This window comes from Brienomyrus brachyistius, chromosome 8 (genome assembly GCF_023856365.1).
Source record: "Brienomyrus brachyistius isolate T26 chromosome 8, BBRACH_0.4, whole genome shotgun sequence".
NCBI classification, from domain to species: Eukaryota; Metazoa; Chordata; class Actinopteri; order Osteoglossiformes; family Mormyridae; genus Brienomyrus; species Brienomyrus brachyistius.
Window position 1 is genome coordinate 18,353,937 of NC_064540.1, and position 19,765 is coordinate 18,373,701.

Consider the following 19,765-nt stretch of genomic DNA (forward strand, 5'->3'; position numbering starts at 1 on the left):
CTTGAGGTAGGGGTGGCACGGTGGTACAGTGGTTAGCACTGTTGCCTCACACCTCTGGGACCCGGGAACGAGTCTCCGCCTGGGTCACATGTGTGTGGAGTTTGCATGTTCTCCCCATGTCATCGTGGGGTTTCCTCCAGGTACTCTGGTTTCCCCCCACAGTCCAAAAACATGCTGAGGCTAATTGGAGTTGCTAAATTGCCCGTAGGTGTGCATGCGTGAGTGAATGGTGTGTGAGTGTGCCCTGCGATGGGCTGGCCCCCCATCCTGGGTTGTTCCCCGCCTCGTGCCCATTGCTTCCAGGATAGGCTCCGGACCCCACGCGACCCAGTAGGATAAGCATTTTGGAAAATGGATGGATGGATGAACTTGAGGTCCAAGTCTTTCCTAACCTTTCCCTGCTTATCTGACACAAGGTCACAATGACCTTGATGTCTTTCCTGGGAAGCAAAGGGCACCCGATACAATACAATCTGGATGGGATGCTAGTCCATCCAAGAGAAACAGTGACACCCGCATCCTCTTGGGGTGTGAGGGTGTTGTTCTGCTGTTGCCATGGTACCCATTGTGCTGGTGGTAACATGGTATGCAATTCTGTTCTGCAATATATTCCTCAAACCTCTACTTTATATTGTGAATATCTTTACTTAGACTACAATATCCTAAAATTACAAAATGTTTAGGCTGTGAAAGACAGGTTTCTTAGTTTCATTTAGTGGATTAAAATGATTTTTTTGGTAAAGCCTGTATTTCTACTGATCTAAAATTAGGAACAATTGAAGCAATGGTATTTTTGACTGTATTATAAGTGTGAACTTTAAATCATTCACTTTTTTCCCCATCTGTCTGAACTGCTCAAAGAGTGCCAAAGCTATACCGACCAATTTAAATATCCAGCTTTTTGGACTTCAGATTTCTTGGAGGATCAGGGCTGCTTTTAAATTTAGCTTCACCAGATGGGAGTTCAGTGGGGGGGCGCTGTAGCCTCGCACCTCCAGAGCTGAGTCTTGCATCCCGATGCTGCGCTCTGTGTGCGGCATCTGCCTGTTCTCCCCGCGTCCAGCTGATTTCTTCTGAAGACTCTGGATTCCTTCCACAGTCCAAAGACATGTAGTTAGGCCAACTGGTGTCTCTGAACTGCCCATTCCGAGTAAATGTGCCCTGTGATGGACTGGCATCACGCCCAGGATGTGCTCTGTGCTGTTGGGACAGACTCCAGGCCTCATGCCACCCAGTCCAGGATAAGCGTTTAGAAAATGGATGATTAGTTATCCAACGGTGAATCTGACATTTTTTTACATTTTGTTGCCGCACACCCACCTCTCTTAGTAATGATGACCCTTATTGCTTTTTAATCTCCATGGAGTAGAGGTGTTATGGAACTCCCAGCTCTAAGTGATTATGCCTCTAACGAGCTGTGACACAATTATCCCCTTGCACTCGCCCCATATGCTGTCCTAATGTGCCTGTTCAGATCTCTGCAGGGAGATCACTCCTGCTTTAACTGCTCTCATGTGCCTGTTGTAACCCATTGCCCTCCCGTGCCCTGAATGAAGGAAGGGGCACTGCCTAATATCTACCAGACAGACAACAGGCCAGATGATCTTGCTGGTTCGCAGCACTGCTGAAGGGAGGGGCAGGCGGATCTGGGTGATGTAGCTGAGTGCGATATAAAGGCTGCGCTGTGTATCTTGCCTGGACCTTTTTCTGGAGTCTCATTGCTTAGCTGGCTGGCACCTGGAATTAGGAGAAAGCTTCCATCCAGTTCAGCAGCAGCGGTTATAGAATACAGAGAACAGGAAGTTTCAGAGAGAAGGAGATAGCAAGAGAAAGAGTTTGGAAGACAAAGGGACGTTATAGGGAGTCGAGAGCGACAAATGGAGAGAGAGGGGAAGGAACAGCAGCGATACATGAATGTTACAGTATAGTCATAAGCACTAGGAGGTACCTAGTGCTTATCACTAGGAGGAACTCGGGGACATTAAGGCAGAAGGGCCCTAAAACACTGGTAGGACAGAAGAACGGGGCCCCGCAGCTGGAGGAAGAGTAAATGGCAGCTGTGGTCCCTATCCAGGCGGCACTCTACACCATCATGGTGATCTTCGGCATTCTGGGAAACGGCCTGGTGATCGGGGTGGTTGGGGAGAGCGTGCTGCGGGACAGCAGGCGGGGAGCCGGCGCCGATATCATCTTGGTCAACATGGCGCTGTCCAACCTGCTGGTGTCCTTGGTGAGGAACATACCGCTGATGCTGGCCGACATGGGACTCCAGGTACGGGGACCTTCAGAGAGCGAGAGAGTCAAAGGGCAAAGCAGCATTTCTCTGATGCCTCCCATCTTTCCTGTTGTAGAAAATGCTTTTATCGCTCAGTTGAACAACACAAGGTTCATTATTTCACAGGGACCACAGCTATAAGCAGTTATATTATCCCGCGGCAGGTTTTTCATGCGTGTTCATGGAAGTGAACACTTTTTATGAGAGCTTTTGGTGAGTCCTTTAGACACAATTTCTATTAACTCAGTTCCTATGATTTTGAAGATTTGAACTTCGGGTGAATGATTGTGTACTTGGAAATGAACCCAGTAGCTTAACATTCTAATTAATTTTGACTCTTTCAAAAGACATTGCAGCAGTTTATTTTGGGGGTTCCTGAAATGTCAGCATTCCAATTCCACAAGGAAGCTAGAGTGACAGCACTGACAGTCCAGTTTATCCAAAGCCAATGGCACCGATCCCCACCCAGCCCTACACCTCACACTATAGGTCTAACTGGGAGTGAGCAGTTAGCTAGAGCTAGAACTAAAGTCCTTAGTCTAGATTTGCCACATCACTGCACTGGGGCACTGGGATCCACACCAATACCTCTTCCTTAGGGTGTTAAAGGGGGTCAGCCAGATAAGAGGGAAAAATATCCTCTGTTTGTGCCAACTACTTGTATTTTTGATTTCTGTAATGGGGCCACAAGCCCGTTAAATTTATGGTCCTATGGTCTTCTCTCATCCTTCATCCCCCACACCTCCTCTAGCTCTATTTATCCATGGAGTGGTGTCGTCTCTTCATGTGCGTGTGGGTTTGGCTTCGTGCCGCCAATGTGTGGTCGACGTTTTTCCTGAGCGCGTTCCACCACCACACGCTTCACCGCCTGGGGCCCCGTCAGAGCGGCTCCCACGGGCCCCGTGGGCACCCGGGACCTCTGCTGCTGGGCATAGGCCTTATTTGGGCCCTAAACCTGCTCTACTCCATTCCTGCATACATCTACTCCAAGAGGGGAGACAAGAACAGCACTGAGGTGGGTGAGTGTGTCAGGCATGTCACAGGGAATGCTACCATTCTTCCTTACAGGTTTGATGGTCAATTATCAGGAGACTGACTTTCTTTTCTACCTTTGACTCTATATGTGTGTAATATAGGATTCTGAAGTCATATTTACAGTATAGAGAAGCTCCTCGGGTTACGATTGGTCCATGTTACGATATTTCGACTTTACGTACATTTCAGTACATTATTCGATAAATTAAATGAGATAATCAGCACTTTTTTTTATGAATTAGACTTTATGTTAATGATTTTGCCCAACTATAGGCTCATGTAAGTGTTCTAAGCATGTTTAAGGTAGGCTAAGCTAGGCTGTGATGTTTGTTAGGTTAGGTGTACTGTATTAAAATGCATTCCCACCTTACGATATTTTCACCTTATGATAGGATTGTCAGAATGTAACCCCATCAACTCTTTTTGCTATCTCTCATATTTAAATATATTTAGTTGTATTTGTTTTTTTGTTATTTTTCATAAATAATGCATGTACCAATAGTGCTAAAACGACTAATTCCTGGTAGATGCAGGTGTACCTGGGCATTGAAGTGAATTCTGGTTCTGATTCTGATTACTTCCTCACCTTTCACCAGACGTTGATGCTGATCAGCACCACCACACGCCCCCTACTGGGCTGCATGTGGAACTTCCCGGATCCATACAGGGGTCTGATTTACTCTACCGCCTCTCTGCTGATCCATGAATTACTTCCTATCATTCTGATGTCCGTCACAAACGTGAGCTCTCTCTACAAGCTGTATGGGCATGGACGCAGGCGTTTCGGAGGGAATGCCGTGGAGGACGCCCTGGAGGTGCGCAGGATCCCTGCCGAGAGGAGGGCAGCCAAGGTAAGGGGGGGGTCCTCACAATAAATGATGATACCGTGTCATTTTCACCAGACCTGTATCTCAGCCCCGGTCACCCTCTCGGCCCCTCCAGGTCATCATGGCCCTGATCATTCTCTTCACCTTGTCCTGGGGCACCAGCATCATCTCAAACAACAGCATCAACTTCAACGGCAGCCAGTCGGGGGGCGCCCTCCTGGTGGTGGCACGCTTCGCTAACTCGACTTTCATCGCCCTCTCGCCGGTGGTGTTGACCTTTGGCCATCGCCGTATGCGGGCTGTGGTGAAGGCCATGTTGTCCCCGTGAACTTCCCAGGGCCTCGCAGGACCTCCCTCAGGGATACACACGTCCTGCTGCTCCTGACATCAGATCATTTGATGCTTCCGTGTTATAAGCAACCAACACATCTGCCCTGTGATGGACAGGAATCCCATCCGAAAGGTCCCCCGCCATCTGCCCTGTGATGGACAGAAATCCCATCCGAAAGGTCCCCCTCCATCTGCCCTGCGCTCCTTGGGACCAGCTGCTGGATAGGTGGATGGATAATCTAATGCCAAAGCTGTTTTTAAAGATTTTCTAAGCTGTGATGCATTACCATCCATTATTTTGTAATATTGAAATATATTTCTTTTTCATTATCTGGCAAGATTGCAGTCCAGCAGTTGCATTATTTAAAAATCAGCAGAGATTTTATATTTGGTCAGCTTGAGTTTCGTAATTGTAGTACTGAGTTTCAACTAGTTCTAGTGAAACACTTTCTACTGAAAACTACTTCAATATTTCCCTGTTTCTTCTATACTGCTTAGAAATTTCACAATATATCCAGCCTCTCTCTGGAACTGAAAATGAAACGGACTGAAAAAAAATCAGTCAAAATGATTAAAAAAAATAAAAAAAGACATCAATGTTAAATTTTTTTCGAAACTGGATTATGCAAAAAAAAAAAAAAAGAAACAGATAAAATCTTTCATTTGTGTGCTATGCCTCTTTCCCTTTTAATCACTACTGTTTTCCACTCGGCATGGATGCTTAACAGATCCATGTTTTAATTGATCATGCCTCTAACGAGGTGTGATACAATTAGCCAGGTAAATTAATCTCTTGTGCTTTGGTGATGTGCCTATTCAGCTCCCATCTGCCTTATCTCCATTCTTTCAACGGCCCCCTTACCCCTATTTGAACCCTAATCGGGATGAATCAGGTAACGCTGATGAGGTTGTGCCTCCTTCATCCAACGAACCGGAAAATCCTAGAAAGGCTGCAGCGTTTCTCCTTCTCATGGGAGAGTAATGAGCGGTACATTGACGCTCCATTCTGAAGTCTACATATAGAACATTATGTAATCTGTATCCAGCTCTATGAGAGGAACCCGTCTGTTACCCAAAGGTGGAAAGTTCGGATCCTGAAAGTAAAAATCAAAGCCAAGATTTTGTTTCAACCAACCAGTTGAGCATTCTTTGGCTGTGAGTCTTTATACTCAGACAGTTGGTTGAAACAAAATCTTGGTCTGGACTTTTACTCTCTGGACCTGATATAGTAATCTTATATATACCTGATATAGTGATCTTAGTAAAAAAAAAAAAATTGTTTAAAGAGGCAGGTTATTTGCCTTCTGACCATCTCCATTTTGTATTAGTTGATCCTTTAGCATCCATGCGTCTCACACCTCCCCTAGCTCTGGTCTTCTCTCATCCTTCATCCCCCACACCTCCCTTAGCTCTGTTCATCCATGGAGTGGCGTCGTCTCTTCATGTGCGTGTGGGTTTGGCTTCGTGCCGCCAATGTGTGGTCGACGTTTTTCCTGAGCGCGTTCCACCACCACACGCTTCACCGCCTGGGGCCCTGTCAGAGCGGCTCCCACGGGCCCCGTGGGCTCCCGGGACCTCTGCTGCTGGGCATAGGCCTTATTTGGGCCCTAAACCTGCTCTACTCCATTCCTGCATACATCTACTCCAAGAGGGGAGACAAGAACAGCACTGAGGTGGATGGTCACTCGGTTTGCAGGTAGAAGAAAAATAATTTGCAGAATTATTGCCGACGTAAAGCTCATTGTCATCATTAAAAAAAAAAGTTGTACTGAAGTTGTTGAATTATCCATGCCTGCCCACTCCTGTGTTATAAAATCCAGCAACAGCACTCTAACAGACAAATGCATATTATAAAGGGGTTCCATTGTTAATATTAGTAAATGTCAGTGAGGCGTGCTGGTCAATGTCCACACATTAGAAGGACAAGGTCAATGCCGGTGTGCTTTAATGGAGAGCGTGTTCCAGCCAGGGGCCCCGTGGGGAGTCCACTTTGTGCTAATATGTACTGTCGTTTTTTTAGGTTTTTGTCCTGAACTACTTTTGTGAGTATTAAGCATCTTTCAGAATTAGAATGGTGTACTTACCCCTAATAACTTTGGGGGGGGGGGGTCATTCCTCAATCAGTTCGTACTGAGAATCACCTGAATAGAGGAACCTAAGATGCTGACACAGTGGCAGTTTCTTTGCTGGGAAATCATCTACACCAGGGGTCTGTGGGGGCTACTTTTACAAAGCAAACAGTCTAGGGTTGGGGGGCAGGGGGTACCGGAGAGTTCATTTAATTTTCACGTCCACTTTTATTGTGACAGTGAGGTGCACGTCAAGCATGACAAGGCCCAACATGCACCTATATGCAAAATGTCAAAATAAAAATCTTTCTGATTTATAATAAGTATAAGTAATACAGCTGCTCACTTTATTTCAGTGTGACGGTGGCAGACAGCTTCCCTGTAGTACTAGATAAAATAACACTTTGAAGGAGATTGTTATATTGGATCAAAATAGAAAGTGTTCATTCTAATAAGAAATAAATCAAACTCACAAGGAGTTCCGTGTTTTTCTTTCTTCATGCCTTCTTTCCATCTACATTTAAGACCTCCATTTATTTGCTTATGCTTTATTTGCTTGGTCCGGTTATGATATCCAACCCTTCAGTTTTTAAAATGCTCAGCATTCGTTGTTTTTGTAATACAAAGTAATGCATCCACAACAATATTTAGTAAGATGCTATGTGTATTATTTCTTGAGTGTGAGTTCTGTATTTAAAAACACCCCCAATATGATCAAAACGGGTATTGTTGACATCAGTCAACAAACACTTTATTGGAATTCATTTTACCAGCTCCGTGTGATGAGATTATTGACTGATAAATCCACTGGGAATGGAACAGTGAGACTTATGCAGCATTAATTGGAAATTAAAGTCAACGGCATGTGAAGATGAAGTATTAGTTAGTCCCAGCCTGGAGTTCACGGTCAGGAAAAGACAAATATAGTCTGGTTCTAAATATTTGGAATATTTAACATTTATAGATGATTGCAAACTATACGGGCAAAAGTATGTGGGCGTCCCTATTAATTAGAAGAATTGCTTAATTAAGCCAAACCCACTGTTGATACAGACGTATGATTAAGCATACAGTTACACGATCTCCTACAGCAAACAGTGGTCGGCTACACAAACCCACAGAAAGAGCTCCGATCAGCCAACACTGATACCCGGCCTGAAAGGCAGCGAATCCCACCAAAAATATTCCAACATCTAATGAAAAGCCTTCCCGGCAGCGTAGACGTTTCAGCAACAACGGGCCAACTGACTTCAAAGTAATACCCTTGGGTTCAGAATGAGATGCTGGACAAACTGGTGTCTACATACTTTAGGTCATATAGCGTATGTTGTTTGCCAGTATAAGCTCCAATTATGTTTATTCAGAGCATTAATGGATCTCTTTTCTGCAATTTTCCGATAGCGTTTGTCAGGGTTGGGCGAATTTCCGTTGTTAGTCTATGTTCTATGACAAATAATCTCTGAATAATTGATCAAATTTGTTGCTGCCCAGCTAGGCATTTACCCATAATACCCTGCTCCTGCTTCCCATATTAAATATAACCCATCACTTCACTTTTTCTCTTGTACTTGTTGTCCTACTTTTTCTCCTCTGCTGTACTTTACAGGCTGCAGCCCTGGAAACGCTTTCTATTTCTCTCCCCCGTGACGCCACCTTCCCGTTGCACCTGCCGAAGACCGTGCCTTGGATCTTCCTCCTCAGCTTGCTGTGCCCCATGGCCAACACCAGGGGGCTGAAGCCCACAAAGAGCGAGGCGGAGAAGTGAGCAATAGTGAGCAGGGCCTCCGTGTGCTGGCCGCCGTTGTGGTTGTAGTAGGTCACTGCGGCAACTTGTAGCACCCAGCAGGTTACAAAGAGGCTCACCAGCACCATGATCACCTGGCCGGCTTTGCGCTCGGTGGACATGTGCTGGTCCAGGTCCTTGTGGCCGCTGGAGAGGACGCTACGGATGTGCTTGTTCAGTGCGTGGAGCGTGACCAGGTTGGTCCCTACCATGAGCACCAGAGGGATCACCTCGTTGATGGCCAGGGAAGTGGAGGCAAACACCACAGCCTGCTGGCTAGAAGGGAACACCCACATACAGCCAAGCAGGGGGCGTGTAGTGCAGCTAATCACCATAACCTCCACTGTGACGTTGCCCTTGACGTGCGTGGTGTAGACAAGCGCCGGCAGTGAGAGGGCTAGGTTGCCGGCCCACACCACTCCCAGGGCCACTAGGACGCGGAGCCGCTCACGCCGCTGTGTCAGGCTGCCCACGGCCACCCTTTGTCTCCGCAGCGTGACGCACTGGAAGGCGCTGAGCACCAGGGTGATCCAGCAACTCACCGCCCGCCACCACACCCAGAGCAGCATGAAGACGCGGCACCAGCTGTCGTTCAGCGAGAGCTCCAGGCCCAGGTCGGACACGAAGATGGGCACCGTGCGGAACAGTGTGGTCAGCAGGTTGGCCAGCGACAGGTTCACCAGGATGGCATTGGAGGGGGAGAGGTGCCTCGCGGCACTTTCCAGGGACAACTGGAAGACCTGGGATGGCGGAGGGGAAAGTGCCAAAGCCTCGGTATCAATTTGCAGTCACCAGACACAACGCAAAGGTCGTAGGTTCCAAACCCAGAAAGCGTACATAAATTATAACCCTTCTCGCTACTGGAAGACACTTGAGATAAAAGTGCCAGGTACATACAAATAATCTAGGAGTTACACATACAGAGAAAACATCCTGTGAGTCACTGGATAAAAATAATCAACCATTTTGAGTCAATTCACTGCAAGCAAGAGCAGAAGCACCCAGACAGGATGATTTAGAAGAGCAAGAAGAAAATGACAGGGGAAGATGTCTACGTGTATTATCAAATCCCAGCCTTTTAAAATATTACAATAATTAACATGGATAATGTGTGACTACGTAATGGGTCACATATGTGTGTGGTTGAGGGTGAATTCTATATTTTGCATGCATGACACAAATCCAGGGACAGATTGGTCACTGAACACATCGTGATAATTCATTTCAACAACAGGGTGATTCTCCTATTTTCCAAATAGGTGTCAGAGCAAAGGAAAGCAGAAAAACAGACTCGTCAGATCAAACATTAACATGCCAGATTAAAAAGGATTTTAAGTCTAGAACGCAGTAAGTCGCAGTAAAGCGCATACAGGAGATTCTTGTCATTGGTTCAAGGAGAAACAACATATCTTCAGCTTAACATAAAAAGATCTAAGAGGTATCTTATTCAGAGATGAATCTATTTTTGTTACGACGTATCAGCTGAGGAGGTCAAGCGGAACCAAATATACAGCAAAAATCAATAACTTAAAATGTAAAAATAACGGAGTGCGAGCATACGAGTGCGAGCATGTGAATATTATGGCACCAGTGATATGTTCCAGTGTTCCTCACAACACACAACCAGGCTTCCTTTAGATGATCTCGCATGTGTCACAGTAAGAGTGAATCCGCGTGTGTGAGACAGGAAGCGCTCACGTCTCTGTCCTTACCGCTCGGATGACCAGAAAATTTCCCAAAATCCCTGAGAACACAAGGATCCCAAAGAGGATGGCATCTGCGGTCAGCACGTTGGACATGTTGCAGTCAGGGTCTGGCCGAGGACATCTTCAGTTTACAGTCTGTATTTCCCCAGAGTCTGTTTCTTAGTGGATTTACGGTCAGATGTCCTCACCTCAGGTGCATATTACTTTGTTCTTGTCCTTTGTCTCCAGCTCTAGTTTTATCCACAAACAACGCCTCCTCCCCCCATCCATAAAACAAAAGTCACTCTCACTGTTGCTGATTCAAATTCTCTTTAGGGTCCATTTACCCTAAAATTCGTTACCCAGCAACACACCCTACATACACCAAGCAGTGCATGTTGAACACCATGAGGCATCGATGAATCACTGAGACCACAGCAAGACTGCAATAGGTTTTATTTAACATATTTTCAGAGATTTGTAAGCACAGTCTTTCACAAGCAGGCTACATTCTTTTTAAATAGATCCTTAAAACAAAATGGTAGTTATGGAAAACTGAAAGTGAACATAAAAACTAAAAAATATGAAGTGCATATTTGTATCACTTAATTGGAATAGGATACAATGCTGTAAGATAAAAATGGAATCATAAAATTGTGATAAAACGTAGCATGTGAAATGAACAAATTAACCGTTAGCTGTTGTGAGATCCTCAAAGCGTTTCAGCACGACTATATTCTCACCCACAGAACCCTCCTGAATATTTTATTATATTAGCCTCAGGCTAATGAGATTTTGATTTCTTGCTTTGCTACTCCAAAGACAAATATATGGCACATTAAAAACTGTAGTTGAATTCCTACAGATTCTAGCCTCCATTGATTTATTTTTTATTCTTGAGAGTTAAGTCGTGATTTGTGTAAAAACCAGGACCTCAGACAGTGTTCAGGGGAGACCAGTTGAGTCCGAGATGCTTCCACCTCTAGTCATCCAGTAAGGTCTGTATGATCCCTCAAGCTGACCAGCTATAGATGTCACCAGTCACCAGGAAACCCCAACCTGTCGGCAACAGGGGTCCTCCGGGGTCCTTAGCAACTTGATCCTAACTTTTGATCAAATGCATGGCTGTTTATTTGCTTTCCAGCTATCTGTCAATCCATGGTTAAGGTCGTCATGCTTTGATTTCACCTTGTTAATTATTAATATTAAAATATGACAATGTGGTACACTAGTGGGACTCCTGAGGAGGAACACGAGGAGCACGAGGCCAGAATGGTGCCCCAGAGAAGGAGGCTTTTGTTAGGATTGGGAAGGACAGGGACAAATGCGATGCAGGACGCAGCCGAGGAGCTGCATGATCCAGCGGGTTTGGGCCAGTTGTTGCCTGTGTGTCCTGCCTCCCCAAACACGAGTCAGCTTGGACCTTCACTGGGAGCCTGGAGGGCAGGGTCAGGGTCAGGGTGCCTCTTAGCAGCCAAAACAAAGGAGCTGAAATGTTGACGTGTGGTTGCTGGTCGTGGCTGCGACTGCAGCTGGTGGCCGCCTGTCTTTTGGCCGAAGCAGCTGTCAATTCCAGGTTCTGGAGGCGACGCTGTGACATTATATTCCCAGCATGTGGGGGGGGGGGGGCACTCTGTGTGCCCTGAGATAGTTTGCTGGTTATAGAGGATGGACTGATCCATGTTCTATAACCACTAATCCAGTACAGGATCCCAGTGAGTCAGAGCCTATCCCAGGAAAACCAGGAGCAATGGGGTCATTGTTTTTATAAATTTCTAAATTAGAATCAGCAACCCATAGACTGAGACTGAATCTCAAGGAGAGGAATATCTATAATATAGCACTTATTTCATTTAAACACATACTTTTTGTCATTTTTTTAAATGCTTTTTTCCATTGTTTATATTTTTATTCTTTGTATCCTTCCTGTCTTTTCTCTTTTCTTTCTTGCACTGACAAGGATAGTCTTCCAATTTTGTTGTGCTTTGTGCAATAATGACATCCATTCATTCATTCATTCATCCATTCATTCACTGAATCGCTCACTGTGAGTGTGTATCAGTGGGCGACATCCCACAGGCTACCCAGTGTGTCCCCCCTCACGCTCTGCACTTTCTGCTGTGGGATTCTGGCCATGTGCCGCCTAAGCAGTTGTGGATGAGGGATACAGGTACAATAAAAGGTAGGTGATGGAACAGGAAGCTACGAAACTGACCACAGAGTGTGAAATCAAGGCTACAACCTGATGTGACTGTTTCCTATCCGCCTCCGTTCAGGATAGCAGACGACTCCTGGGTTCCCCTCATATCTCACTTCACAGCTCACCTCTCTGCTCCTCATGGGTGAGAGAGCAAGCAGGCCTGATGCAGCTCAGAGATGCTCATTCTCTCCAGAGCCCTATTAAAGCCGATCTTAAGCTCAGCACCCCGAGTGGCGAATCGCATACCTAAGGATTTTCCGTGCTTTCTGATTGTGCCTCTGTTTCGTTTGCGTATTTGTTGATCATTTGGGAATTGCCATAATTGCCCTATTGAATCACTAGAAATGAATGGATCTTCATTGTTTCAGATGGGCAAATCGATGCTTCCTGCTTTTAAAATTTTTTAAAGGATTAAATTTAAAGGATTTAAATTTGGAAAATTATGGATTAGCCTATACATACTATAATTAACATATATTTTTTATACTGATTTAAAATATTTTACACTGATAATCAGAGCAACCTTTCACTTGATCAGACCTGCCAGAGTAGACATTGTGTTCAATGTTGGTTAGTATTTCTAGGTATCTTTAGCTAACTAGTAATCTTATGTACAGTTTGCAGCTAATATGGATATTAGTCTTTGTCTTTGCACCCTTTCACATCCATCACTTCCATGTTAATCCTAAGCCAATTTCAGAATGTGCAGCAACTGTTCACCACAAGAGTATGGGGTCTAGTGTTAACTGTAGGGGTATGGGTTCTAGTGTTTACTGTAGAAGTATGGGGACTAGTGTTCACTATAGGAGTATGGGGGCTAGTGTTTGCTGTAGCAGTATGGTGGCTATTGTTCATTATAGGAGTATGGGGGCTAGTGTTTGCTGTAGCAGTATGGCAGCTATTGTTCACTATAGGAGTATGGGGGCTAGTATTTGCTGTAGCAGTATGGCAGCTATTGTTCACTATAGGAGTATGGGGGCTAGTGTTTGCTGTAGCAGTATGGTGGCTATTTTTCACTGTAGGAGTATGGGGGCTAGTATTTGCTGTAGCAGTATGGCAGCTATTGTTCACTATAGGAGTATGGGGGCTAATGTTCACTGTAGGAGTATGGGGCTATTATTCAGTATAGGAGTATGGGGGCTAATGTTTACTGTAGGAGTATAGGGGCTATTATTCAGTATAGGAGTATGGGGGGCTAATGTTTACTGTAGGAGTATAGGGGCTATTATTCAGTATAGGAGTATGAGGCTAATGTTCACTGGAGGAATAAGAAGCCAGGGGCTAATGTGGATGGAGAATTAGTATTTGCTCACAGTAAGACTACAGTTTAAGTATGTTCTCCTTGCTTCTCTCTCTCTGCCTCCCACCTTCCTTCATATCCTTCAAAGGTAGCACTTCAGGCTAGCAGAGCAAATCATTAGGGACCACAAGCTTACTGCACTCTTTGCAGCTGCGAGCCCCACATAGCTCGCATGAGCCTTTCTGTGCGTCAGAGAGGAAGCCGGGACACAGCAGGCTGTATGAAGGGCTTCATAATGATGTGTCTCCGGGACCAGTGCAGGCACCTGATGATCAGAGACCTCCATGTCTGCTCATCACAGCTGAGATATAGGGCACGCAATGCATGGTCTTGTTAAACGACACATGTTGGTGTTTCATCTTCGCGAGGTTTATAAAATAGCATCATGTACAAAATGTTTCAACATTATCACAGGTTGTCGTCCCAATAAGCAATGATCTTAGGTAATTATTATGATACTTTAACATTTTTATCATTTTACTGCATGGCACTGTATACAATCAATAGGCCTATAAGTACCGCTTCCCCCAGAACCGTAATTCATTCACTTTCATTAATAGTTTATTAATATTTTACACAAGACAAGCCGAACATTCACTGCTGGACACTTTCAGCTTCATACATGTAGCAAATTCAAACACTATATGCAACTGTAAATGATTTGACTCAATGCAGTAAGATATGGGGGAATTAGTTACAAGAAACAAATATACACGTATATATGATAAATACATGATGGTGTGATTGATGCTGTATTTAAGTAAGTGTGTGTGTGTGTGTGTGTGTGTGTGTGTGTGTGTGTGTGTGTGTGTGTGTGTGTGTGTGTGTGTGTGTTAAACTGGATGTTTAAAGCTGCAGCTGATCCCTGAAGCTTATATCAAATTCTTGGATTACTTCTTTGAATAGCCGTCAAAAACCTTCAAAGCCGTCACTGGGAGGCCGGTGACGCGCTTTCTCCGCAGGCGCCGACTAAAGGGGGGAGCGGAGTCTCAGCGGAGCCCCGCGCCGGGAGTCGATCAAGCGGCCGTTGACGTCAATGAGCCGAAACTCAGGTGCGGAGATGCGGCCGGGGCCGGAGGAGAGAGCGGAGATCGCAGACATGACTCATGTAATTGAGTGTTGACGGCTGCAGACACTGGCATGCTCTCACACACACGGGCGCGTCACGACCAGCATCGGGAGCGGCGAGCAGAAAGGCGAGTCTAATAATAAAAAATTACCCAGCAAATGCCCGCTGACAGACATGCAAACGAGTAAGCGATTAGTTTTCACCCAGCGCATCGTTCTATCGTTTGCTTAATTTATTTTGCAATAGTTATTATTATTTTTTATTATCGGCTGTGCGTGCATTTTTTATTTTTACTTTATCACAGTTGAATGATTGATTGAACGGAGAGAATTCATTTCGTGAATATGTTCAGTATTGTTATTTTTGCTTTGGATCGCAGCCTGTCGTCGCCTCCCCCAGCCAACAGAGGTGTTGATCGCCTGTCGCTGTTGTATGGATGCGACTGAGCCGCCACCACTCCGCAGCCCCCTCTGGCTCCGTGCGGATCCCCGGCAGCGCTGACGTCGCTGCCCGCATTCCGCGCACGCTGCTTGCGGCCGGCATATTGCTCAGGAGGAGGAGGAGGAGGAGGAGGAGGAGGCGGCATGCCGGACCAGCTGTGGATGGGTTTCATCGCGGGTGCTGTGTTACTGCTGGGAACCTGTCAGGAGACGGCAGGATTCTCCAGCTGGAGCAACGGCACACTGCCGACCGCGCCATCCTCCCCACCATCCCGAGTTGGAAGCGGAGGAGAGTCCTTGAACTGGGTCTCCAACAGAAATCATAGTAATAACAACTACAGTGACAACGAATACTTTAAAGAGGACACAACTATTAACCAAACCCTACCAAAGATTCAACATAGCCTCAGAGATGGAACCGCCGCAGACGCTGACAGTAAGAGCAGAGGTGCCAATAATTCTGGAACAGTAAGAGCACCAAACTTACCCCCGAGTAGGAAGGAGCAGGGCACAGACAATACGGCCAGCTTGATATGTGCTTACAGGGTGATGGAGTCAGGAGGAAAGGACCAGCTTTGTTTCAGGGACACCCAGCACGGGTTCCAATGCCTGCGTGGGCAGTGCTACGAGGTGAGGTCCGCGGGCGGCCAGGTAGTAGCCAACGTGCTGGCTAACGGCAGCGTGCTAATTCAGTGGGCGCAAGACAGCAATCAGTGGTGGAGACAGAAGCTTCAGGGGGGACACCAAGGAGAGCACACAGTGGGTAAAACAGGGGAGAAAACAGTCCAGAGGAAAGAAGAGCAGAGGAAAAGTTTGTCCAGGATCCCCCCGCAGAGTGGTGGAGTGGGAAATGCCACCCGGCACAGAGGCTTTGGGCTGAGCTGCTGGTGGAACGGCAGTTACACTCAGTTTGAGTGTGCGGGGGTGCACCTCGGGGTTAGCTGCAGGGACTACCTGCTGAGCGACCTGCACGAGAACGTGCCGTACCGCATCTGCCTGCGGCCCCTGGCCCCCCACTCGGCCCCCCCCACCAGCCCCCGAGGCGACGGTGACGACCCCGGCGAGTGCGTGGAGTTCACAGTCTCGCCTTCGGGGATGCAGGACATCGTGGTTGCCATGACGACTGTGGGCGGGGCCATCTGTGTGATGCTGGTTGTCATCTGCCTACTGGTGGCGTACATAACGGAGAACATCATGAGCCCGGCGCCACAGCGGGCACGCCTTGCACCACACGCCCGGGCACCTGCCAGGGCCCTGTGCCAAACACGCACCTAACTAACACGAGTGATACAGCAGGGGGCGGCGCACAAGAATACCCAGGAAGGAACGTCATGACTGTTGCTTTCGGCGCATTGACTGTATATGGAACGCAACTGAGACAACGTCTCACCCTGTAAACGGGAACATTAGAACAAGCTGCTGGACATTAAACTATTCTGAGTATAGAAAAACAGACAAGATAGTATTTATAGTAGTATTCATAGATGGGCATTCAACTAAAATTACATGTATACTAGATAGACAAGCCCTCAGCAAGTGCTCCAGGAACTAGTGAAGATTAAAAAAATAGCAGTGGTAGGTTGTAAATTGTCTAGGTTAAGTAGCTTTAGTTAGTTTAGTAGTTTCATTTTACACCACTGGGGGGCGACTCACTGAAAGAACCTTGAATACCAACATGGCCCTTCAGACTCTTGAGTTTTCCTAGAGGTGGATAGAGGAAGTGCAATAGAGTGTATAGCCTTGCCTTACATATCTGGCTACGTTGACCTAGCGATGTAGTTCACATTGCGTGCTGTAGACTGTTGTGTGTCGACCTCAGGCTGGCTTACAGTCCCTGCAATACTGTGCTATTCTCCTGTATTTTAACCGTCTTTTACAGAGAATAAAGGATCTACTAAAATAAGCAGTTTCAGTGTGATGCATCGTTATGTTCAACGCCGTACCTTCCAACTTGCCCCTTCTTTTAAAATATTATTTTGAAATATTATCAGTTTAGTGGGTCCAACATCATGCCTCAGTGATGTCACAGCTCCGTGGTTGAGGGTTCGAAACCTGGCTCTGGGTAAGTGGTATTTCTATGTTCTTTCTGTGTTTGTGTTGTTCCTCCTGCATTCCATTAAGTCAGTGGTTCTCAAACTCGGTCCTCAGGCCCCACTGCCCTGCTTGTTTCCCAGCTATCCCTGCCTTACACACTGCTGATTACCTGGATCAGGTGATTTCAGTCAATCAGAAGCTGAAAGACAGCTGGGACTTGTGTGTGGGGCAGGGATGGCAGGAAAACAAGCAGGGCAGTGGGGCCCGAGGACCGACTTTGAGAACCACTCTATTAAGTGGATTAGTGTCTGTAAATTGCTTATAGCTTGTGAGTGTGTGAGCTGTAATGAACTGGTATCCTTTTCAGCGTATCCCTTTAATTGAATAAACGGTATTAAATATGGATTGATGGATCACATTAGTAGACAAGCTGCCATTCAGATGTAAATAAGGAAAGGCTTGCGTGTGACCTAATTCAAAAAGTTGAAATAAAACACCAGATGTAGATAGTTCAGGTCTAGAAAGTAAAAATCCAGACCAAGATTTTGTTTCAACTTACCAATTGAGTATAAAGAGTGACAGTCACAGAGTATTCAGCTGGTTCGTTGAAACAAAATGATGGTCTGGATTTTTACTCTCTGGACATGAACTTTGCAAAATAGCGCCATACTCATTACCAGGGCTGCTGTGCATAATTCCCGAGCCTCATAATGCCCTGTCCTGTGTCCCCAGGCCCAGGACAATTTCCCCAGCTGTCCCCCAGCATGTGGGCCTGCTCATTACAGTAATCACATTCCAGGCTATAATCAACGGTCATTTTATTCATATTATTATGTTGGGTAAATGTATCATGACTAGGTTTGTTTTCTTAATTCGGCATTTCTTTCATTTGTAGTGTTCCTCTCCCAGATCTATTATGTAAAAAAAATTACAGGGATCTGCCTGTTTCACATCTTTCAGTATTTGTGCTTGCAGATGAGAATTTTAGTTTATAAAGACCAGGAACCAGCAGAACAGTAGAGTCCACAGAGACAGAGGAATTGTCTATGGAAAAAAAGAGAAACTATTAGAAAACTAAGAGAATTCAGTCTGCTTTGTCAAATGAGTTATTAATATGTGTAGATCTTTGATAATAATCCATCCATCCATCCATTTTCTAACCCGCTTATCCTACTGGGTCGTGGGGGGTCCGGAGCCTATCCCGGAAGCAATGGGCACAAGGCAGGGAACAACCCAGGATGGGGGGCCAGCCCATCGCAGGGCACACTCACACACCATTCACTCACACATGCACACCTACGGGCAATTTAGGAAGTCCAATTAGCCTCAGCATGTCTTTGGACTGTGGGGGGAAACCGGAGTACCCGGAGGAAACCCCACGACGACATGGGGAGAACATGCAAACTCCGCACACAGGCTGAGACCCGGGTCCTAGAGGTGTGAGGCAACAGTACTAACCACTGCACCAACTTTGATAAGAATATTTTCTGTAATTATGTATGTAGTTCAAGGTCTGAGCCTAGAGTCAATCACAGGAGCCACCCTGGACAGGATGTACGACTCCACCGTTACAGTCAGACCCCCCCTCTCTGGGAGGAAACCTATTTGAACATACAAGTTCCTGGGGGCAGGAATCAAACCCAAAAGGCTGGAGCCATGAGGCCACAAAGCTCCCGAATAACCCATCACACAAGCAGGACCAGCCTCTTTTTTTAATCTCATCACTGCTTGTGTGCCTCTTTGCTGACTCAGAAAGCCACAGGTGTACAGTGCATTTTCAGTAAAGAATTTGATTCTCAATAGCAAGAGCACAAAGACCGTACTTCTGCTCTTGGCAAGAATGGTCTTGCTAACTTGCCTCCCAAGAATTAACTTGGAGCACAATGACTCATGGGATTGGTCTAGTTTGGCGATGATGTAACCGATGCATCCTTGATATTCGGGGCAGGGCGAGAACAACATCTGGGGATTTTTACCACCCTCTGTACTTCTGTTCATAGTATTAGGACTGATCTTCAGCAATGTAAACTGAGTACACAAGTACAGGCAAGTACGCATATTGAGAAACACCGCGGATGTCTTTAAATTGTCCTTGGTGTGGGAGCAAGTGTGTGTCCTACAATGAACTTGTCGTCCATAGCGAGTGACCCTCACCTCGTCCCCTCTGCTTCTGTGACAGGCTGCACCCACAGTCTGACCCTTTATTGGATAACTGGTTATGGAAAATGAATGGATGGATGCATGGATGGATGGGTTTTATGTTTTATTTTCAGCTAGTAATAAAATTTGCTGAATGGAGATCCAGGAATAAAGTCTAAATGACAAAATGATTATGATCTTCGACTTCTAAAACATTCACATATTTCAGTTTGGAATGCAATTAGGTCTGTTTACTCTTATACGCAAAATGTGTCAAATGTTGATCCATCTTCTAACCACTTATCTTGATCAGGGTCATAGGGGATCTTCCCAGAGAGCCTCTTACCTATGCAAATAGAAAGAAAGGCAGCCGTGTTTGTGATAAGTCAATGTGATATACAACTTACTCTGTATAGATAAAAACCGCTGGCAAGCTGGTTCAGCGTTTTACTCTGCAGTGTTTGCCAATAAGAAATTGACCCTAATGTATTTTAACTGGTCCAAGGGGATATCCCACTCACTCATGCTGGTACAAAACTGTCACATTCAGCAGCCAAGCATCCAACTAATAGATATAGT

General features: G+C 45.9%; 3 protein-coding genes across 3 annotated transcripts; 2 read left to right on the forward strand and 1 right to left on the reverse strand.

Moving 5' to 3' along the window:
• Positions 1–1,959: 1,959 nt before the first annotated feature.
• On the forward strand, positions 1,960–4,980 carry LOC125747616 (olfactory receptor class A-like protein 4). The gene is made up of 4 exons (XM_049023007.1): positions 1,960–2,272; positions 3,027–3,290; positions 3,907–4,161; positions 4,253–4,980. Exons 1-4 carry the CDS (start codon positions 2,051–2,053, stop codon positions 4,463–4,465), a joined length of 954 nt encoding a protein of 317 aa, XP_048878964.1. The 5' UTR covers positions 1,960–2,050; the 3' UTR covers positions 4,466–4,980.
• A 3,101-nt stretch (positions 4,981–8,081) lies between these two features.
• LOC125747779 (olfactory receptor class A-like protein 4) lies at positions 8,082–10,208 on the reverse strand. The gene is made up of 2 exons (XM_049023263.1): positions 10,032–10,208; positions 8,082–9,059 (listed from the first exon to the last, which is right to left on the reverse strand). The coding sequence occupies exons 1-2, from the start codon at positions 10,116–10,118 to the stop codon at positions 8,082–8,084; spliced, it is 1,065 nt and encodes a 354-aa protein (XP_048879220.1). The 5' UTR covers positions 10,119–10,208.
• Positions 10,209–14,393: 4,185 nt separating this feature from the next.
• fndc10 (fibronectin type III domain containing 10) lies at positions 14,394–16,916 on the forward strand. Its single transcript, XM_049021530.1, has 2 exons — positions 14,394–14,757; positions 14,953–16,916. The coding sequence occupies exon 2, from the start codon at positions 15,158–15,160 to the stop codon at positions 16,286–16,288; it is 1,131 nt and encodes a 376-aa protein (XP_048877487.1). The 5' UTR covers positions 14,394–14,757; positions 14,953–15,157; the 3' UTR covers positions 16,289–16,916.
• Positions 16,917–19,765: the final 2,849 nt, after the last annotated feature.

What these genes read in the sequence shown, in the direction of transcription:
- fndc10 (XM_049021530.1), top strand. Translation starts at nt 15,158, where the DNA reads ATGCCGGACCAGCTGTGGATGGGTTTCATCGCGGGTGCTGTGTTACTG.
- LOC125747779 (XM_049023263.1), bottom strand. Translation starts at nt 10,118, where the DNA reads ATGTCCAACGTGCTGACCGCAGATGCCATCCTCTTTGGGATCCTTGTG. An exon ending in ATTTTCTGGTCATCCGAGCG is followed by an intron (nt 9,060 to 10,031) that starts GTAAGGACAGAG and finishes CCGCCATCCCAG; the next exon opens with GTCTTCCAGTTGTCCCTGGA.
- LOC125747616 (XM_049023007.1), top strand. Translation starts at nt 2,051, where the DNA reads ATGGCAGCTGTGGTCCCTATCCAGGCGGCACTCTACACCATCATGGTG. An exon ending in GAGACAAGAACAGCACTGAG is followed by an intron (nt 3,291 to 3,906) that starts GTGGGTGAGTGT and finishes ACCTTTCACCAG; the next exon opens with ACGTTGATGCTGATCAGCAC. An exon ending in CCGAGAGGAGGGCAGCCAAG is followed by an intron (nt 4,162 to 4,252) that starts GTAAGGGGGGGG and finishes CGGCCCCTCCAG; the next exon opens with GTCATCATGGCCCTGATCAT.